The sequence below is a fragment of the Melopsittacus undulatus genome, chromosome Z, assembly GCF_012275295.1.
Source record: "Melopsittacus undulatus isolate bMelUnd1 chromosome Z, bMelUnd1.mat.Z, whole genome shotgun sequence".
NCBI classification, from domain to species: Eukaryota; Metazoa; Chordata; class Aves; order Psittaciformes; family Psittaculidae; genus Melopsittacus; species Melopsittacus undulatus.
In genome coordinates this window covers 29,600,553-29,621,392 of record NC_047557.1, presented here as the reverse complement: position 1 = coordinate 29,621,392, position 20,840 = coordinate 29,600,553, and the positions used below count along the sequence as shown (strand labels likewise).

Below are 20,840 nucleotides of genomic sequence, written 5' to 3'. Positions count from 1 at the left end.
CATGGAAGCAGTGGCAGACTGGCCCACTGTATTTTGTGGATGCTATAAGCTAGAATTTCCTCAAATCTGCTTCTTCCTAGATTGAGAATTACAACAAGTTACCGCTTGACATCTGCATGCCTTTTGAACACTATATGCACAGCAGCGATCTATTGAAAGAAGCTGTGACTTGCTCTTTAACTAACAGTTGTTAGATAGACCTCAGGTATCTGTAAATGATACTGATGATGGAAGTAACATCACAAGGAAGGGAATTCAGAATTAAACTCTCCATGTGCCCTGCATATCAGATTGCAAAAACTAAGGAAAACTCTGGTTGTCTATGGGAGTGATTTACTTGAAAAAGTATTGTACATACTATACAACTGAACAGTTGAGTTTTGGGTATTTTTCTCCAGCAAGAGAATTCCTTATCAGACACCAGGTAGTCTTCTCTGTGGGAAAGCATAATTGCATTCAGGAGTCAGAGATAATCCTCCAAATTAATCTTTGATGGGAACCACATAATGTTTGAGAAAATAAACAGGCTAGAGAAATAATATACTTCTGACAAATCTTCTATTACCCATAATAAAAATGTTTTGATTATAACCTCCTGTCTGCAATATGAATCTCTGGATAGTCTCACTCCCCTTCTTCTGCCATCCCTTCTCTCTCCCTGTTTTATTATGTCAGACTGTAAAGTGCATTCTTCTCCTCAGGTAATATCGGATAGCCAGGAAACAGCCATAGATCTGCTTTCACAGTGGGTAGTCTTTGGGAGTTTATAGACTTGCTCCCTGTATGTTCCCTATCTGGTTGTGGGAAAGGTTCCATACTCCTTGGTGGAAAAAAAATGCCAGTATAAAGGAAAGATGGAAAAGTAAGTGGTTGATTTTTCTATTCTGACAACACAGTGCAATTACATCTTCTTTTCTGAAAACCCATGCCAGCCTCTCTTTGCTTTTCAAACCTTTTCTCTCAGCTTCATATAGATTTTGAGCCATGGGCCCACCACATTATCCTGTTCTAATGAGGGCCAGACTGTGGTATTGAAGCTGCTCTGCACAGCTGCACCTAATTGGATATGTTTATGCTGTGTTCATCTCTTTGCACACACCCCCACCCCCCCCCCCCCCCCCCCCCCCATGCTCTGCTGCCCCTTGGTGATATGTTTTGGGTTGTTTTGGGATTTTGTTGTGTTGGTTTGGTTCCCCCTAACCTCCCCCCCCCCACCTCTTTAACAGCTCCTTTTGAAGCTTTAGCAGTGATGCAACATAATAAGGGAAATAAAAAACTAGAGGCATTTTTTTCCCCAGTTAGTAAAAATTGGTAAGTTGAATAGATGGATAGATAATATAAAACGTTGCTAGGTAAACTCATCCTCCAGTGCAGTCATGCTTACCCTGACTGTTTAAAAATAACACAGCAGTTTCTTCTATAAGGTAAAAGTTCTTTTGGACACAGCACAGAAATGGCAAAACCATACTTGACTCTTGCAGATTCTCTATCTCTAGAAATAAAATACCTAATGGATCCAAGTTATAAACCACAACATTTCTACTTCTGAAGATACCTCGTAAGAGTTATGTGCTTTCATCTGTTCTTTCAGCTCTAACTGCAATTACACAAAAGAATAAAATTACTCAATTTGCACTACTGATGACTTTACTGGGAAAAAGTATTTTGATACTTCTTCTAATAAGCAGACAACCTGTGAGAAGTTCCGAGCATGGTAGTAAGAATAATAAAGGCAGAACCTATGAGGAAAGGAGGAAAAAAATGTATTTTTAATTATATAAATGTGTTTGTTATGAATTCTGTGTGTGTTGATGGTTTTTTAATCCACTCACTTTTCTTACACATTCTCCTACAGTTATTAAGCCTTTTCCATTGTGAAAGCAAGCAAGAATTAGAATAAATATTAAGAGACTTTGAGTTCCTGTCATTATAGGAGCAATGAAATCTGTCACTGGTGGTCTTGATTGGGATAAATAAATGTGTATTAATGCTCCCTGCTTTCAGGCTAACTTTGAAGGACCTCTGAATATACTTTCTAGCCTTATCCTCATGATTACGCAAACACAGAAGCTGAAGTACCTGAACAGAATGCAGGTCCATTTAACCGAGGACTGACTAAATACGTTATGACTCTTCTAGGTTTATTTTATACATAATACTGTTTCTCCCTTAGCAACATCATTTTTCCAGCCTTACAATTTCTAAGCAGCTAAAACACGTAAGAAAACATGACTTTTTTTTAAATACAGTAATTGCCTGTTTTTCAGGACTTAACCCTGACTTTTTTGTGAATGCTGTTATGTTACCAGTGAGATTTTTGTCTAGCAAAGATTGCAAGATGTTGTAATTTCAGTTATGCAGCTTTTTTTATTGGTGTTTGGTTTTCACCTCAATGTAGGTAACAACCATAAGTTTTATGTAAGTGAGAAAGAACTTCAAGCCTTTCAATAGGAGTTATGAGTTTGTTTCTTATTGAGAAGTATCTGATATCATATCTAGTTATCCTCTTAGTGGTTTTTGAAGGTCTTTTCAAGAAACAGAAGTTTCTGTGGTAATATATGTGGGAGGATATAATGAAAGAGAGAGCTGAAGCATTTGAAACATTTGTTCAAATGAAAAATGAGATTACTCAGTATAAAGTACAAGCAGTATTGTTACCTGCATAGTTAAGAAGATACATGTTTTTTATATAAATATGTACACTTTCCTTAGATTACTCTTAGTGTGAGATTTGAATTGGATAATAGATTGTACTGTCCTTAGGATATATTACTGCATAACATTTTGCTGAACTTCCTTCATTACTGCAAATGCTGAGAATTTTGTGAGGGAGAGATGAGGATTTATTTATCAGGCAGTTTGATAATCTCCTCTGCCTTCCTTTCCCCAGATAGTTTTAAACTGGGAAAGAATTTATATTTGAGGTGAAGGTTTTCTATGCATAGATTTTATTTCAATTAAATGAAAATTGTACTAAGAATGTAAAGATGCTATTACAAGATAGGTCATTAGGAGTTTTATGAGAAGGTAGACATTGGGCCACATTCTGTTTTAGTAATTCAACTTAAAGACAAAACACAAAATGTTAATGAAAACCAGAGGAGAAGAAAACAAAACTTTTGAAAAGAGAAAATATTAGTAGACTTAAGAGTATTCCATCTTACACAGGTAAGATAAATTGACCTAATAAGCCTCTCATTTTGTTCTTGATAGGGACCTGATCTTTTACATGTTCCTGTCCTTATCCTAAGGTGCTTTTTGAGTAATGAGCTAAAATTAGGAATAGAAAAGAGTATAAGAAAGTATAAGTAAGGGTAGAGGGAGATGATCTCTGTTTTCTTTGAAGATTAAGTATATTTGCAAACAGTGTTGTGGGATTCTGAGGGTTTTTTTCTTAATAAATTCAGTTAACTCATTAGTCTATATACTATTGATGATTTATCAGTTGATCATAAAATGAGGTGGCTGTTGGAAGGTATATGTATACTGTGTGTTGGCTGTTGGTAGGAAGAATACTTAAAATGCCAATTAATTTCTGAACAATAAAGCTTCTTTTTGTGCTTTATCACTTTCATTGATCGAAAAAGAAAGAGAACTGGCACATGCTTTTGCATAGGCTGCTTTCTATGGAGTCCTTCCTGTGCCTAGTAAAACTTTGTGTGATGACATACTTTCCATCTACAGATTTTCCAGTTTATCTTTGTTAGTAAAAGATGAGCCTTCTCCATGATGTACCTGAAAAATTTAATTTTTCCAAATGTCTTAGACACTGAGTAACTTTCTAAGCCCTTAACCTTTTCCTCTCAAAAGTTTTCACTGAGACTTGGTCAAAAGCATTTGGATTTTTATGTTCTATAACACTGAAAACTATTGTTTCCTTTCTTTTATGTGAAGTAAAATGTAAGCAAGCTTTCCCTTTCTTGACTACTACCATCCTTTTTCCTTTGGGGTGGGAAACAGCTAGATTTGTTTTTATTGACAAGATACTAGTAGTGCTTACGGCATCTCTGATGCATTTGTCTTGAAGCATTAGAAAAATTGTTTTGCCCCTTAGGTGATCTGGGCTTAATTCAGGAAATAAATGCTCTCTGGTAACAATTCTATATCCTTATTAGTTTGCGTGAGTCGAGTGGAACAGAACAAGATGAATGATACCTGTACTGAGGGAGATTAGAACAATCTGTCTTGCAAGAAAGAAGAGAGTTTGGTTGATATTAGCTGAGAGATTGTGTACAATGCCTGATCACTGTAAAGAAGTAAATGCAGTGGTTTATGAAGACCAGATTTTAATAGCTATTTCTAACGTGCAAGCACTACCAGCAAAAGAGGCAAACCAGACTGATTACTCCACCAGTAATGAGACAAATGTTAATCGAATCTGTTCAGTGGGATCAATTCTGTCAGTCTTTCTGCTGGTGATTATGTGTGACTCGTACATATCATTGTGAATGCAGCTTGCTTAGGTAAAACTTTTGTCTTGCTTGGAAGTGCACCTGCAGCTAATCCTTACATGTGTAGATGTAGTTTGCTGGGGGATTTAACTGACTTCAAAGAAAAAAATGCCTTCAGAAGCTGCCTCCTTTCATGCTATGACTTTTCCATAGTTTCTTCCTTCTTAGTAGAACAAATCTACCATTTTAGTCTTCTGCTGTTAAGTCCACTGAGCTAAAATCTGACCTTTTACTTGTTTTCTATGAAATATTATTTCTTGAATGCTAAATTAAAAAAAAAAGGAGGAATGGAAAGGAGCCTATGTAGGGAAGAATTCATAAGAGCCCAGAAAGTAAAATGAAAGAGATCTTAAAGAGAATAAAAAGGTATTTTAATTCCATGAGAAAAGTTATGTAAAGAGAGCCACAGTAATCTTGCAAGTCAGAATCTGAAGTGGATAGGAAGAATCATAATATTTGCAGGTTTTGTTGATATTATAAAATCCTTTCATACTGCAGTGTTTTACAGCCAGTTTTTCTGGTTTTTGTGATTCAATGTTCTGAGTATTTCTTTTCTAAAAACAGGTTTATGAGGCACACAAGGCACATTATCTAGAGGCATTATTGGGGGACAGAAATAACGAATAGTACTTACTTATGCTGTTATTAGTCAGATCTCAAAATTACTTGATAACTGGAATGTCAGCTCTTCATCTTACATGGCCTGATCTATTTTACTGTTCCTACAGCTTGCATATCTGTTTTTTTACATCACTATCAAATGACATGGTACGTCTTTATAGAGCTTGTATAAAAATCCTGAGAATTTTAAACACTGATAATAGTACCTTAAAACTTTAGTTACTCTGTTGTTAAGATTATTAAATGCAGGTCTTCACTCTTCTGCATGTGGGTTGCTCAAAGGCCACATGGCAGAAGCATGGAAAAGCGAGTCTGCTGCCAAGAAATCTTACTTTCGTACTAAAGTCCATTGGGTTGAGCATCTCCTTTGCACAGCTTAAAATGTAAAATGGATTTAGGGGGGTTTGACATTGTTTTCCTTTTAAATGGCATGTAATTCCAGTAACTTATTGACAACAGGAATGTAAAGGATTTTTATGGTTTTTCAGTGCAATTTACCTTCAGGCTTGTAGCAGATACTGTGTGATCCCTTCCTTTCAGTGATAGCTCTTAACCTGTAAATATTTTGTAATGTGTTTTTGCATTTGGAAGCATTAAAAATTGAGCTTTCATTTTAGGGAGTATAGTTTCTTGCAGTTCTGATAATTTTAATTGCTCTGTGTACTTGATGTAAAAAATATTTGGAAACAAGCTTTGAAGCGGCAGGATAAAACATTTAAGTCTGATTTATTTTAACTGTTTAATCTAGAGGCCCATTATGTGACACTTTTGTGTACATGTTGGTCATAGAACCAAGCAGGCACTTGTAATTATTACAAGTTGTCATCTCTGTATTGCACTCTGGTGGCTTAAAAGGGAGCTGTAAACTATTCTACTTTCCATTTATTTTCACTAAACCACCATTTCCAACAGCTTCTGGATTTGCACATAGATTAGGAAGGATGACATCTAGGACAAGTCACATAAGCCTTTAATCTTTCATGATCTTATGAAATGCCAGGTACATTCTACTGCAAGGTGTTTGTTACTTAGCTATATTACCTGCACACCAACTTTTGTATATGTTTTGTAAGTCATTTGCAAGTTTTGTGTTCGTGACTGACACATATTTTAAAAATTAAGCCTTCTTTTCATTGTGCCTCTGAGTACTCAGAAGTCACTAGTTGTTCAAGAGTATCTCTGATCGCTAAAAAACTGTAAGTGAAAATAAACTTCTGTTACAGGTACAGTAGCCATGACGTGTTAACAAATGTATAAAAGATTAACCTGTGACAAAACTGGAAGTTCTTTTAACATGAGTCTAAGGATTTGCCATCAGTTTAATTTCCATGAAATACAGTCACAGGATCACAGGATGGTCTGGGTTGGAAAGGACCTTAAGATCATCAAGTTCCAACCACTAAACTGGGTGTCTCACCCTAGACTATGTTGCTGCAAGCCACTTGCAGCCTGACCTTGTACATTGCCAGGGACAGGGCAGCCACAGCTTCTCTGGGCAGCCTGTGCCAGTCAGTGCCTCACCACCCTCACAGTAAAGAACTTCTTCCTTGTATCTAACCTGAACTTCCCCTGTTTAAGTTTAAATCCATTATCCCTTGTCCTGTCACTACAGTCCCTGGTGAATGGACCCTCTCTGGTGTCCTTATAGGCCCCCTTCAGATACTGGAAGGCTGCTATGAGGTTTCTTCATGTTTCTCTTAGATTTAGTGAGTTTCAGAACTTAAGCAGAGATTTATGTATGTTTATCTGACTGGTAGTTCCTTCTGAGATAAATTAATTCCTTTTCTGTCTGAATATCTGTTTACCAGGCTGTCAGCATAATTGTCTTAATGATAGTAACATGAAATGCAGTTCTCTAAATAGGTTTACTGCTACAACTACTCTCAAGCTAGGTTTTTTTCTCTTGTCCACCAGTTCAGAGGGGTTGGAGAAAACAGCATTATCTGCCTGGAGAGCCATTAAATATACTAGGTTAAAAATAGAGGCTTTATCCGGAGGTGATTACTATGTCTTCCAGTTCCCAGATACATCTTGACCTGCACAAAAAGAAATTGTATTTAATACACATGGGCAGTGAAGAGAGAGCATTTTGCACTGGCTCTGCTTTTCATTTTTGTTGAGCCTTTGTACACCACCTTGCATCCCACTTGTTTTGCTTTGTTCCTTACCTTAATAGAAAACCAAAGTAGCATCTGTTCCTTCCTACAGCATCTGAACATGAAACAAAAAGGTAGAAACAGGGAAAATAAGCTAAGAGTACTAGAAATTTCCAGTCTGTCTACCAGTGCTGATGTGGCTTGTAATCCAGAGAGGACTGTTCATTTTTTTTACAAGTTACTGAAGTTGATTAAATTATTTCAGATGAGAATTTTCTCTCACTGGATGTTAATCAATGAAATGATGGTATAAATTATCTTTTCTGTGGTTTGACATCATTGTGACAGTCTGAAGATTAATCAATAGAAATGATAAGGATGGTTACCACTGACTAGTTTATTAGCATTATCAGTTTCACAGTAACTGACCTTTTCCCTCACCGTCTCACCTCTCTTCATCTATCATGTTTCATTTTGTCAGATTGATTTCCTTTTACTATAGCAGTTTGTATGTGTCAGACTTCAAATGCTAATCAGCCCTTATGGTTTCTCACACAGTCCTGAGAAACTACTAACTGTATTTAAAGAAAAATTGGAAAGTTATTTTTGATTGGGTCCTCCTGAAAATGTTATAAAATAGAAAATGTTACTAGCTGCTAGTACCCTTTTTATTTTGAAAAGCTAAATGTAATTTAAAATTATGCAATCAGTATTTATTACCAGTAAAGAAGTTGCTTTTGTTCATTATAGAATTAAAATAACAGAAATTCACATCAGTTTGATTAGGGTTTTTTAGAATACTAAATTAAGTGTACTTTTATATGTGTCTTAAATACATGGTCTCATTGTTGTAAGTGTATTTTCTTAGTAATGGAAAAGCGTGCTCAGATGTGTACTTGTGCACCCACATCACAGCTTCAGCTTTTTGATGCCATACACAGCAACCTGGCTGGGAAAACTACAGCATCACTTTTCCTCTCATGGTAAATGTACAGTTGTGACCTTTTATCTGTAATTTTTATGCATGCACAGTTGTAAACTAGTTTTTATGAGTATATAGACCAGAGGCTTAGGTACTTGAAATGAATTCATTCCCTAAAACATGATACTTGGATGGTGAACTTTTGTTCACCTGATATGTGCATCTGTGGCTTCTTTCCTCAATAATCAGCTTCTCCTATCAGTGAAATTATTCTAAATAAACTACAGCACGTCTCTGCTAGGTTTGGATTATGCACATTTGTGTTTTCTTATCACCTATAAAGTCCTATGTGGGAAGTTATGGTTTGCAGTAAAATGTACACTCTTCTTAATTCTTGCTTCTGATATGCCATAATGGGAAGTCATCTTAACTGTCATTGCAAAGTCCCAAAGGAGCAGGACTTGGCCTTTGTCATAAAACCTGCATGTTAACAGGTCAAAGTGTCCTCCACCCTTTCAATACCCCAGTGTGGCTGGTATTTTCAACAGAACACATGTGGAGGAAAATAAGACACAATTACTAAGAAATTAACAGCTGAAAATGGGATATTGATTTGAACTACAGTCAAACATGATGTGGTTTTCTATCTTTCATCTAATTTGGAATAATCTGTTGTGGTGGACTCTTGAGTCCTTCTCTATATAGATCTGCTTTCAAATCCTGACTTGCTTTGGGTTAATGTAATCTTAATATAATAGTTTCGCTTTATAATCTACCAATAGTTATGGTGTAAAGTCAGCATATCCGAGTACCCTGGTCATTCAAAATGGTTGGAGCTCAAGATGTTCAATTTAGATTGGCATGTTAAGTGGGTAGGAACAAGGATATTGCCTCTGATTTTTATAAATTCAGAAAGATTGAGGTTTGTAGGAGTTACTTGACTCCCCATGTAGGTGCTTAATTTTGCAATTTAAGAGCATCCAAAATCCATTAAAATGCAGATACTCTTTTAGCAACAAACATGGCTTATAAACCTATTTAGCTGATCAAATGTTAGGTCTGGACATTTTAAATCTGTCTTTGATGACACAGGGTAGATAGGTGCCCTGCCTTATGTCTGCTTTGTCATAGTCTGCCAGAGGTGTGTTCTCTGCTGCACTGAAGAGACACCTTGATGGAGCCAACACATGGAACGTGATGGCAGTATTGACCCACATCACTTAGCAGCTCAGTGACTCTCAGATGAGAGCTCAGGCATATTCCAAACTCGTTTTCCCACAATTATTCCAGTAAGTTTAAGTTGTGCGATGAAACAGTATGTTCTGGGATGACTTTGGCCATAGTGGTTGCTCAGTTTTCTCTTTCCTTTTTATTAAGGAAAGATTGAAACCCGGTAAAGTCAGTATGGAATTGCCTTAGAAAATTTTAAGTAAATGTCTTTGTTATGCAGATTCCCCTTGCAGTCCTACTGCTACAGCACTATAGTCTTTTGTTTTGGCAAGGTGAAACTATGCCAAGTGACAAAACTGATCTTGGAAATGTAAAGCAAGAATTAAGATCTTTTCAGAACTAAAGAGAACAGAACAGAGGTAATTTCTGGTGTTTGGGAGAAGTATTTCTGTGTTTGGCGTAAGATTGCATAAGACACTTCGGAGCACATTTAGTGATATTTGTGTGTTATTAGATTTTCTCCATATAACTTATGTATAAATAAAATTCAAATTAAAAACAAAAGTCTGCATCAGTACTGTAGATTACTTAGCATTGTGGTGCGTTCTTGGTGCTACATTGTAAGTTTATGGACAAAATACATCTTGTATAGTAAACTGGTCATTGTAATGTCATGCAACTTCAGTAACAGCAAGAATGAAATGACTCTTAGCTAAATGTCTCTAGATATACTTTTTACTGCCTTGTGTGCATCTGAAACCTTCTCATCTTGGCTATGCTGTATTTCCCTATATACACATAAAATGCTTATTTCTAAGATTAATCAGTCTAAAGCTTCCCTCCAACACATCTTTTTTAATAAATGAAATACAGTATTGTGTTTCATCCAGGTAAGATTTTACAAGCACATTGCAGAATTTTGCTCAGAGGAAAGGAATAATGAGCATTTTTCTCTGTGTGCATGTGTGTATGTCCCATTTTTGAGTGACTTACCACATAGAAAGTTGAAGGTTAAGTGGAAGAAAAAAGCAAGATCCTTCAGGTTAGAAAAGAATATGAAAAATTGATTACGTTATCTGGTTGCTGTTTATAATATACATAAGATGTTGTTTTCATTCATATTAAGTTACTTATATAAACTACTTGTAGATGTACATGTAAGTATCCTTGGGCTTCTGAAATTTGATATGAGAGGCTCCTACAGAAAGCAGTTTGTTTGACTTCAGTGTCTGTAACTTAGTAATACCTTTTTCTTTTAGTACTTGGGTTTTAAAGAGCTGTGAAAGTATAGCTTGTCTGAGGGCAATTTCTCTTTTTTTTTCTTTTGTTATTGTTGTTTTTAAAAATATCAGATTAGGATCCTTTAGTTTTCTTTTGCAGATTTAAACGTACAGCTTGTCTTTATTCCATGCTTCCTTTTACACTCTATACATATTAAACTATCTGTTTTACTTCTTCTCCATTAAGTTTTGTTTTAGCAAGACCTATATTTCCTCAGCACATCCTTGTCCCACTTCCTCTCCATGTACTTCTTCAAATTGAAGCTCATTTAGCATAATACTGTGCCTCTTAAAAGGTAGACTGCTTATTTGTGCTGACAGGCAAACAAAAGATCCCTTAATACTTTTCACACATGTGCGAACTACATACATAATCAAATTGAACGGGAAAATAGAGGTCATTAAATTGATATTACATGTCATTATTTTATCTTGTCACGTCAACCCTCAGCAATTTACCAGGCTTAGGATATTGGGGGCCACAATGGAGCTAATTTACTTTAGAAATGGGGCTTGTTTACTTTAGAATTTCCAAGTGTCTCATAGGTGACAAAATAAAATCTAATTATTTTGATATTTTATTAACTGGCTTGTCAACCATTATGTAATTACTTCATCTGAAAAAATAGATCTGAAAATTACGGGTATCAGGAAGGTAGAGCCTGTTGATATTTTTTTTTTCTTTTTGGGAGAACAACTATTGCAATATAAGTCTTGAGGAGAGTGAAACAGATGAAAAAGTATTGTGAGACTACAGTGAATGTTGTTTTTCCTATTGTGTACAATTATAGGTAATTAGATCTGTCCTTTTTTTATTATGCTGTCTAAAAAAATTAATTCTGCCTATCTAGGTACTGAATGAGTTTGTAAATAAGATGGCAAGATCAACACAGTCTGAAGAAATAATTAGTAACAATTTAGCAGAAATTGTTCTGTTCAGGCTAAATCAATAATAACAGAGATGAATAAATGGGTGGAAACCTTAAGTAATTACAAATCCTTATATTATTCTTGAATTAGAAAGCAGGAAAAAAAGAACATATTCAATTACTTTTATAGATGCATGAGAAGAGAACTTTCTGAATTTGCTCTTTGTTCTTTCTTTTCTAGAATACCCATTTTTTTAGGCAGCTGGTATTCTGTCCTCTGCCTTGTTGGACTTCATATGCTAGACACACCAACTCAGGTATCCAGGTTTTTTCCCCCAGAATAAGTTACAAACATTAGTGGGAAGAAATGGACTTCTTACTGTGTTAACTAACTTCTGTACTTTGGTTTCAGACTACTCATTTTTGGCACAATTTTTATTTTTTGCATCACTCTAAGGAGGAAAGACCATTGTTCTTTTTGGTGTTCTATAGAAGGGAACTTCTAAGAAATACCAAATTTGCCTTTACTTAATGGAAATGTACCAGTATTCTTAGATGAGGCATGTAATTAAAAAAAAAAAATCTGATAGTCTCTTTTGTATTATGACACACCATAGAAAGTTCTACATTGATGTGTGACTATACAGTCTAGATTATACTTTTTAAATTATTGTTATCAAGTCTAGTTACAGAAGTATTTTTCATGGACTTTTGATATGTATTCCAGTATCTCCAAAAGATATGGTATCTTCACAGCATTTTTTGTAAACTATGGTGTTTCCAAAGAGTTGTTGTCATTATGATGCATCACAGGGAAATCCTCAAAGGGCAAAGAAATTTGAAGATTGACTGTAACATTACTATCAGCTAAATTAAAATGAAACAAAATAAATTGGAAAGCAGCTAGATGGTACTCTTGGAATCACTGTGGAAATGCAGAGGTAGGAGAGCCTTCACTTAGGGAGTGCTGCTGAGACTTGGGGAGCTCTCAAAACCTAACACTGATATTCTGGTTTTCTTGCTCTTGAAAAGCTGCATTAGAATGATTGTTTATTAAGGCATTTGCTAACTGACTTAAATGCTTTCTTGGTATAAACTATTCTGAGTTACTACTGAAAAAGACCATTTTCAATCAAAAGCTATGAATAGCTGAAGTAAAAGAACAAAAAAAAATAAACTTTCTCAGTTAGCCTTTTGGATTTATAGGCTAATGAGAGATTGACACAGCCTTTAAAATAAATGGATAACTTAATTTTGTTTAACCTCCCTCCCTTCTTTAGCTGTAAAGGCAGCTACTGTTTCAGAACCAGATGGGAGACAGCCAACCTGCAATGCAGATTGCTTGGACATAGGAATTTTCCAAATATTTGGGGAAGTTTTTTGGACTTGCTGCTGTAGGTTTAATAGCTGGGTATGAAGTTAATTTCCTAACAGAAAAGATAAATACATTACATTTATATTTCTATATTGCTGAATCTTCATTTTGCATTACAACAGGTAGATACTTTTGTCCTCTGAGTAACTCCTCAGAAGTTGATCACATGATGAAGTGACTGATTTCTGTCTGCTTCCACATGTGTTTTGGTTATGTCTGTGCTGTGGACTTACATAAAAGCAGAGACGTGAGCTGACAATAAAATTATGCAGCTGAGGTACAAAAAGTTTAGTGTAAAATAAAAGTTGTGTGTGGAACAGGAGGGGTTGCTTAAAAGCCATGCTGTATTCCTGTCTGTATTGTGATTTTTAATGAACTGTTAATGAGGAACAAGCACATCACCTGGGTTTTTTAATATGTCAGTGAACAAGTGGACATATTCTGAAATCTGTTCACTTAAAATTTGAATCAAGAAACTCGCCCAGGGGGAAAAACCTGGCTAATAAAGCTGTATTGCATGGGGAAGAATCTGTCTTACCCGACTTAAGTTTGGTAGCATGTTCTTCTTGTACTATAATACGATTAGGTGGAACGTAGGAAATATTTGTGGCTTGTGTACGTAAATGCACCTTATGCATTTTGCATTTTTTGTGGACTCAGATGCATTTGGAACAAAACATATCATGATTGCTACATGTTGCATGTGGCTGGATTGATATATGAATGCATGTATGATACACAAGTTGGATAATCCCATTTTGTAGGGTATGTTCAAAACTCACTTGAAGCAATTTTTTTCATACCTTTGAGTTGAGAGTGGAGCAAGAAAGCAACCAGAAAATAAATGCTTCTAAGAAAATTAAGACTTGTTCTTCTTTGATTAGAGATTGCAGAAGGATACACAAGTTCTAGACAGTCAAGGTCAACCTAAACTAACAGTGCTGATGTGCTGAATGTTCTAAATAAATTTATTTTTTTTTAACAGAGCAATAAAAAAGAAGAACCCAGGAGCTTTGCTGCCAACAGCTTCTTCAAGCTTTATATTTGCCTTATGTTATTTATATGGGCTATGGGACACTGTTGAAAAGGGTAAAACTATGTGTGTATAAGTCAGTGTGGTTCACACATGGAACCAAGCTGAATATTTCAGATAACCTCTGTTTAGAATGTCTGCAAGAAAACTTGCAATAGATTTTCTCACCTTGATTTTGACAAAGTCATATTATTTTTCTTGTCTGTTACGATCAGATACTTTCCCAGTCAAAGAGTACTCACTCTACTGCCATGGCCTTTCCTCCAGAAAAAAAATGTTAATTTCTGCTCTCTTATTTCAAGATACATGAATTCTAAGGCTATAAATACAGCTAAGGTAAGCACTGCATATTTGGGGGAAATGACAGTGATTTCCTTCCATATTCTACTCTGATGCTGCTGTTTTGGCAAGGGGTAGGGATGATAAGAGCAGACAGGAATACAGACAGAAATCATGCCCTTATTCCATCCTAACCAAACACGGTTGTCAACAGATCATCTTGCCACAGTGCCCTGCTGAGATGGAAAAAAAGAAAGGTGAGCCATAGAAAGTTGTGTCTTGCCTCACAGTTGTCAGTGGCAGATCTCATTAAGTGGTGGGTATTGAGGATTATGGAGATGCATTTATGTCAGCTCTGATTCATAGTGAAGGAGACATGCTAAGAGAGTATTAGCTTTAAATGAAGACAGCACTGGGCCATGGCTTGTTACCTTCACAAGTCATCTTAGTTAGCTTGATTTTCCTGTCTGCCACTGACACAAACATACTAAAACAAAATCAGAATTTGTTTCAGGTCTTGGTCTGAGCCACCAGCTCTAAGAACTTAATTGAAAATGATGGTAAATTAATTAGACAAACTGAGATACCTCCTGATGCATACAGGTGCAAATATATTTAGGTGATGCAGCAATATATATCTCTGAACATTTCCTAAACCCCACTAAATACGTAAAGCACAGGGAATAAAACCAGGTGGATCTTGGAAATCAGAGTATTGAAAAGGAGATTAGTACATACAATGCAGAAGGAAATCCTAGAATTTAGGGTTTGTTGACATTTTCTTTTAAGTGAGGTCATTTTTATTACAGAAAGTGTGAGCATATCTTAATGCAAACCCCATAGCAAAAGTATGTAATATGTTTAATGAGGATCAGCCTGTATAGTTTGAAGGGCATAATGTGTATCCTACTGCTTTCCAAATACGGAAAATCATCTTCATGACTTCAGAGCCACTAGGGCAACTTCAGCAAAGGCTTGTGAAAATGTTTTGGAGAAAAGAAGCTATGGAGCCAAATGGACAATAAAATAAAATAAAATGTGCTAAGCTAACTCTGTCTTTTTCAGGAAAATCATTTCTCTTTGTGAAAGAAATGTGGTAGATCTACTATAAGCTCAAGAAAGCAGTTTGTGTGGCATCATATGTATATTAAGTTAGCATGAGAGACATGGAAATTAGTAGACACATAAACACTGGAGTGAAGAGAAGATGTCAAAGGTTTGTGTTCAAACAGGAAGGCTTGGCTTTATCAGGGTTTGGCCTGGATCTGCTTTGGTCCGTATTTGAAATTGAGTAGGTTATACTAATCAAATTTGTGGCTGGGAGACTTGATTGGTGTCATCAACAAAGAAGAAACAAACTGTAGTACAAGAACTGATGACCTGAAGAACAGAGATAACAAAATAGGATTCAATTCGATAAAAAGGTCAGTGAGAAGCTAAAGACTAACAGGGATTTCTGCTATCAGAGTTCTCCAGATGGAAATGACAGAAAAAGGGGACAAAAATGATGTATTAGGTGATTATGGAATGAGTATAATCCAGTCTTGTGATGAAATTGTGAAAGCCAAGCAAAGTCTAGAAAAATCAAGTGAGATTTCTTAGTATCATGGCATGGTTGAGGTTGGAAGGGATCTCGGGAGGTTGTCTGTTCAACCCACCTGTTCTAGCAGGATCACCCAGAGCAAATTGCCCAGGAAAATGTCCAGACAGCTTTTGAATATCTCCAGGGATGGATATTCCACAGCCTTAGTACACATACAGATTACAGGTAGGAAGGTCTTGATGCAGGAAAACGGTAATACATTCCTTGAAAGTTTATACATAATTTGGATCATTTCTATATGAGAAATGTAAAATTACTGAAGAGCTAAAATTACGAGAGAATGCCAAGCTCCCTTTCAAGAGAAGACAAAGTGATTAGTTGGTTTAGCCTTGTAAAAAGGCATGAGGTATTTGGGTCTACAGGTCCAACTTACAGGATAGGATAAAGGAAAGTAAGAGAAGGAAATTAAATGGATTACTAGTGTCAGCACTAGAATAAAATCAAGTGAACTAGCCTGGGTGAATCTCAGCGTGAAATCTAAGGAAGGATTATAATTACTAGGAAATTAGGTTCAGGAGTTCATTTGTATTTTAAGATTAAAATTAAGTAGTTGAAGAGAAGGTTTTATGACACAATTGACCTGCAGCCACAATGCTTGTTCTTATTACTTAGCTGATAATTGTGTCCATTCCCATACTGCTTTCTCAGCCACTTCTTTGCTTGCCCATGTATTCTCTTGGTGCAAGCCATGCTTCATCTCTGGATGAAATAATGAATGTATGCACCATTCCCTTTATTATTTCTTTTTAACTGGTCTCTTTTCCTCCTCTATCTTCAGCCTTGTAGTCAACTGCTTCTCCTGAACTAATTTGCAATTATATCCCTGCTGCATGGTCTTCCCTGTGTCTGAACCACCTCGATCAAACAGCCTTTCATCTGCTGTCCTCCATTCTTTGGAATCAGTTTAAATTGGAAGGTTTCTGTATTTCTCCTTCATTAGGCACTTCATCTCTGATCTTGCTTACAGTTATTTTTTTCACTCTGTCTTTAGCCTGCTTGTCCAAACATTTTCTCATGATTTGCTTATTCTTCCACACTGAAATTGGAGGAGGTTTTCTCCTTCTCTATAGCTTGGGCTAGGTAAAGCAAAAACTGAACACAAGGCAAAAACTGAGCACAAGAAGGCAAATACCTGGGTTGAGTTCTGCTTCTGCTGTTGAAAATCCGTAAATATGCCAGGGTCATGTATCAGAACTGTGTCTTTTGGGGATTACAGGGTTACAAAACAGCCCTCAGGTGCACTATTTTTTCTGAATGGCTGAGGACACTGAGAATCCGTATGGACCTATGTTCTTGGCCTTGCTGTTTTGCTTTTCCTCCTAGCCTGAGTACATAGAGCTGGTGTTATTCAGATAAATGATTAGAGGAGGGGACAATTATTTAGCCAGCCTGCAACTGCACAGAACTTTTTCATTCAGCAGTGAGATTGCAGCTACCTTTTCTATGATTAGGTAGCTTACATCCTGTATCCTAAGACATGTGAGAAGGATGGTGACTGTGCCGTCTGCTCTAGCACATGTGTGACAGGCATATAGAATTGACATCTCTGTCACCTAACATCTCTTGCTACTCCATAATCAGATGCCACATACAACTGACTGACATTGTGTTATTATCTGTTACTGGGAGTGGTAATCAGTGTCATCCTGCTGAATATTACTGATGTGTGGAGATCCCAAGCACTGCAATATGACAAAAATTGCAGTTAGAGATTTCAGCATTCAGACCTGGTTTAAAGGATGTCTTCACTGTGTTACAACATTCAGTCAGGTTTATTACACACAAATGCAACTTCAAATCACTGTTGTAATGATCATAAAGCTAGGAGTTAAGGCATAGCTAAACAAGACTGTTGGTATTACAGCAAATAGTATCAGCCAAAACAAGCACATTCTTTGCCTAATCTTTGTCCTTTCTTGTATCACAGCCAGAAGACCACAACTTATGTGTGATGTTCAGCCTGTATCTTTGTTTTTTATATTCTCTGTCCCAGATGTTTTCATTCCAGCCTTACCCAGAGCATTATGCACCTTACAGTTTTTGCCTGCTGTGCTGTTAAGACTGCATATTTAAGTAACTGCCTTAGCAAATCTTTTAGTGAGCTGTATTCTTTGACAAATGCTTCTTCAAGTCCTGTGCTACCTACTTTCTGCCTGTAGCCTGCTGTCTTTTAGCCTAGGACTAAGACAAGAGGAAAAATTGTGCCCAAATATGGCGTGTCTAAGATACTTCTTAGAGCTTGTGCGTATTTTCATGTGTATGTCTGATCCACCCTCAGGTTCATAAAAGGGCAAATGCAGTATGGTGCTGGTATATAGTACATGGTGATGCAAAGTCCTTGCTGTACCTCATGCCTCCGGTCCAATGCGCGTGGATAATAAATCATAAAATCATAGAATACTTAGGGTTGGAAAGGACCTTAGAGATCATCTAGCTCCAACCCCCCTGCCATGGGCAGGGACACCTGACACTAAACTGTCACCCAAGATTCCATCTATCCTGGCCTTGAACACTGCCAGGAATGCAGCATGCACAACTTCCTTGGGCAGCCCATTCCAGGGCAACCCATTCCAGTGCCTCACCACCCTCACAGTAAAGAACTTCCGCCTTATATTTAATCTAAACTTCCCCTGTTTAAGTTCCAACCTGTTACCCCTTGTCCTGTCACTACAGTCCCTAGTGAAGAGTCCCTCTCGAGCATCCCTGCAGGCCCCCTTCAGACACTGGAAGGCTGCGATGAGGTCTCCACGCAGCCTTCTCCAGGCTGAACAGCCCCAACTTTCTCAGCCTGTCTTCATACGGGAGGTGCTCCAGTCCCCTGATCATCCTTGTGGCCCTTCTCCATAAACCTCCTCTACTATAACTCACTGTGCTTTTTAGAAGAAAGGGGCTGCAGGAACAGCAACAATAACAGCACACTTGGGTTTTTTGGCTGAACTACTTTGAGACAAATGCAGACTAAGGCAAGTACTTGAGTCAGACCAAACACATCGTGTGCAGTTATCCAACTTCTTTGAAGACAACTTTAATGCTACACTGACATCAGCTTATTTGTAAAATACATAGCTGTGATTTTTTGTTGTTGTTACTTCCACTGCTTTCTCACCATAAGGGTGAGGAAATTTATTTAATTTCTCTTTTTTCAAGGTAAGACAGAGAACGCTGGACACACAGAGCACTTTGCTACAATTGCCAGAAGGAGTGCTGACTTACAAAGAACTGGAGAAAATTGGAAGATCTCAGGACAAGTTCTTCATAGAAAAATAGGAAGATAATATTAAAGCTTAATGTCTGAAATGTGATTGAAATACTGGTTTTGGACATAAGTCATTGAAATTGTGAGAAAATTATGAGCTTTTATAAAGTCAAAATCTGTATTTTTTAATCAGTGCTTTCTAAAGCATATTTCTAAAGCATAATATTTCATATTGTGTGTATCTTGAAAATATCCATTGTTGCTGTAGTATATTTTTCTTGTTTAGAATGAAATAGTTGAATTTATAATGTCTATTTAGAGTCTGGAAATAACTTTTACCTGTAGTAGAAATGTCTGGTACTGAGCAAACTCACTATAATCAACAAAAATAAGTTAATTGGAAGTTACAAATTTGTATATATATGACCATAATTTTCAAATGTATTTAAGGATACAGAGCTCAATTTGAAGTCAATAGACAGTCAATTTCTTTGACAAATAAGATGCTTTTTATTTGCTGTTCTTTAGGCAGTAAACTACCATCTGTCCTTCAAATTCTGGAATAAATAGCCTTTATCAGGAGTAGATTCAGAAGTAAGCATCATTTGCTGTGTGTTTTCCTCTTAGAAAAAAAAATGTATTGAAGTATAAGCAGAGATAATTTCTCAAAAAGAGAAAAAAAATATGTAGCCATTTCCTGAATCTTTTTTCGCGCTTTTTTGACATTCTGAAACTCAGGATAATTTGTTCATATGAAATCAAGAGTTTCACTACTAAGATGAATATTAACTTAGGCTAACAGCAAGCAAAATTATTGATCTGTGTTCTTGTAATGGGTAGATCCAAGAAGCCTTACAAGTAGTGAAATCTGAGGCATTTTTTGCAAGCCTTTAGAATGGTGTATATCGAGAATATGATTTTAGTATATTTGAATGTTCTGATGTTACACTTGGCAAAAATGCATTTTTTTCTGTATTGGAAATCTTGTTTAAATCCGGTTGACTTTGTGTTTCAGATGGAAACTTCTAGCATTAGCCTAATGGTGGAATGAAACACAAATGCTCAAAAAGCATCCAATAATGAATTAAGCTTAAGTCTGTATTAACAATTTCTTGAGTTAAAAATGAAATTCCAGATGGAGTTAATGACCTGATTCTGGTTTTGAAAACTAGTTGACTAAAATTAGAATATTGTTACAGAAAGACAGGTATGGATAATGAGTCAAAAGCTTCTAAACATAGAAGAAATTAATAGCACAGTTTCCATAGCTGTGTATGACTGATTTCTGAAAGAACCCTCACTTCTTCATTCAATAATTGTTTCTGTCATCTGCATGTGAATGACGCAACAAAAAATCTGTAACAGATTGCAAATGTTATGTATTTTAATGTGCAGAGTGATAAAATGGGTTATTATAGCTTGTGTGGTTATAGTACCTTGGTCTGCACTTTGGCTGTTCAGTATTTAAGGCAGTGATTTTAATTGTCTTGGGAAGCGTGTCTCAAATCAGCCTATGGTGCTCCTCATGTTCCCTTAGCTCACAAAATGCAGCGCAGGACTACCTCACATTTTCTGCCTGTCCTATAACATAATCCATCACTACTTGGTACTACCTTATGTACTCTTCCTGGGACATATGTATCCCTGCTTTGGTTTGCTTTGAATTACAGATTATTGACTACCTCTCCTCAAAGTTCTGAACTCTACCTTGCTTCAATTTTGAAGAAGTTACGACAGCCTTTTACATTTGATCTCTGTCATCTATTGATACTGTTTCTTCCAATAAAGAAAAGCGAGTAAACCAGCTTGTTTTGCTATTTGTCTCCATGTGTGCCTTTAACCCTCCTTTTAATCTTACGAAAGAGATTTTTACAAGAGAGCAGTTTTAGTAGTCTGTACAGCCGTTTTATTCACCAATCCCAGGAAATACCCTAAACCTATCTAC

General features: G+C 36.4%; 1 protein-coding gene across 1 annotated transcript; it reads left to right on the top strand.

Annotated features, from left to right (window-relative positions):
* The first annotated feature begins 4,235 nt into the window (after positions 1-4,235).
* On the top strand, positions 4,236-19,084 carry PLGRKT (plasminogen receptor with a C-terminal lysine). The gene is given in 5 exon segments (XM_031054201.1): positions 4,236-4,399; positions 12,698-12,820; positions 13,770-13,833; positions 13,835-13,887; positions 18,852-19,084. Coding segments are annotated over 5 exon segments (519 nt in total). The 3' UTR covers positions 18,967-19,084.
* Positions 19,085-20,840: the final 1,756 nt, after the last annotated feature.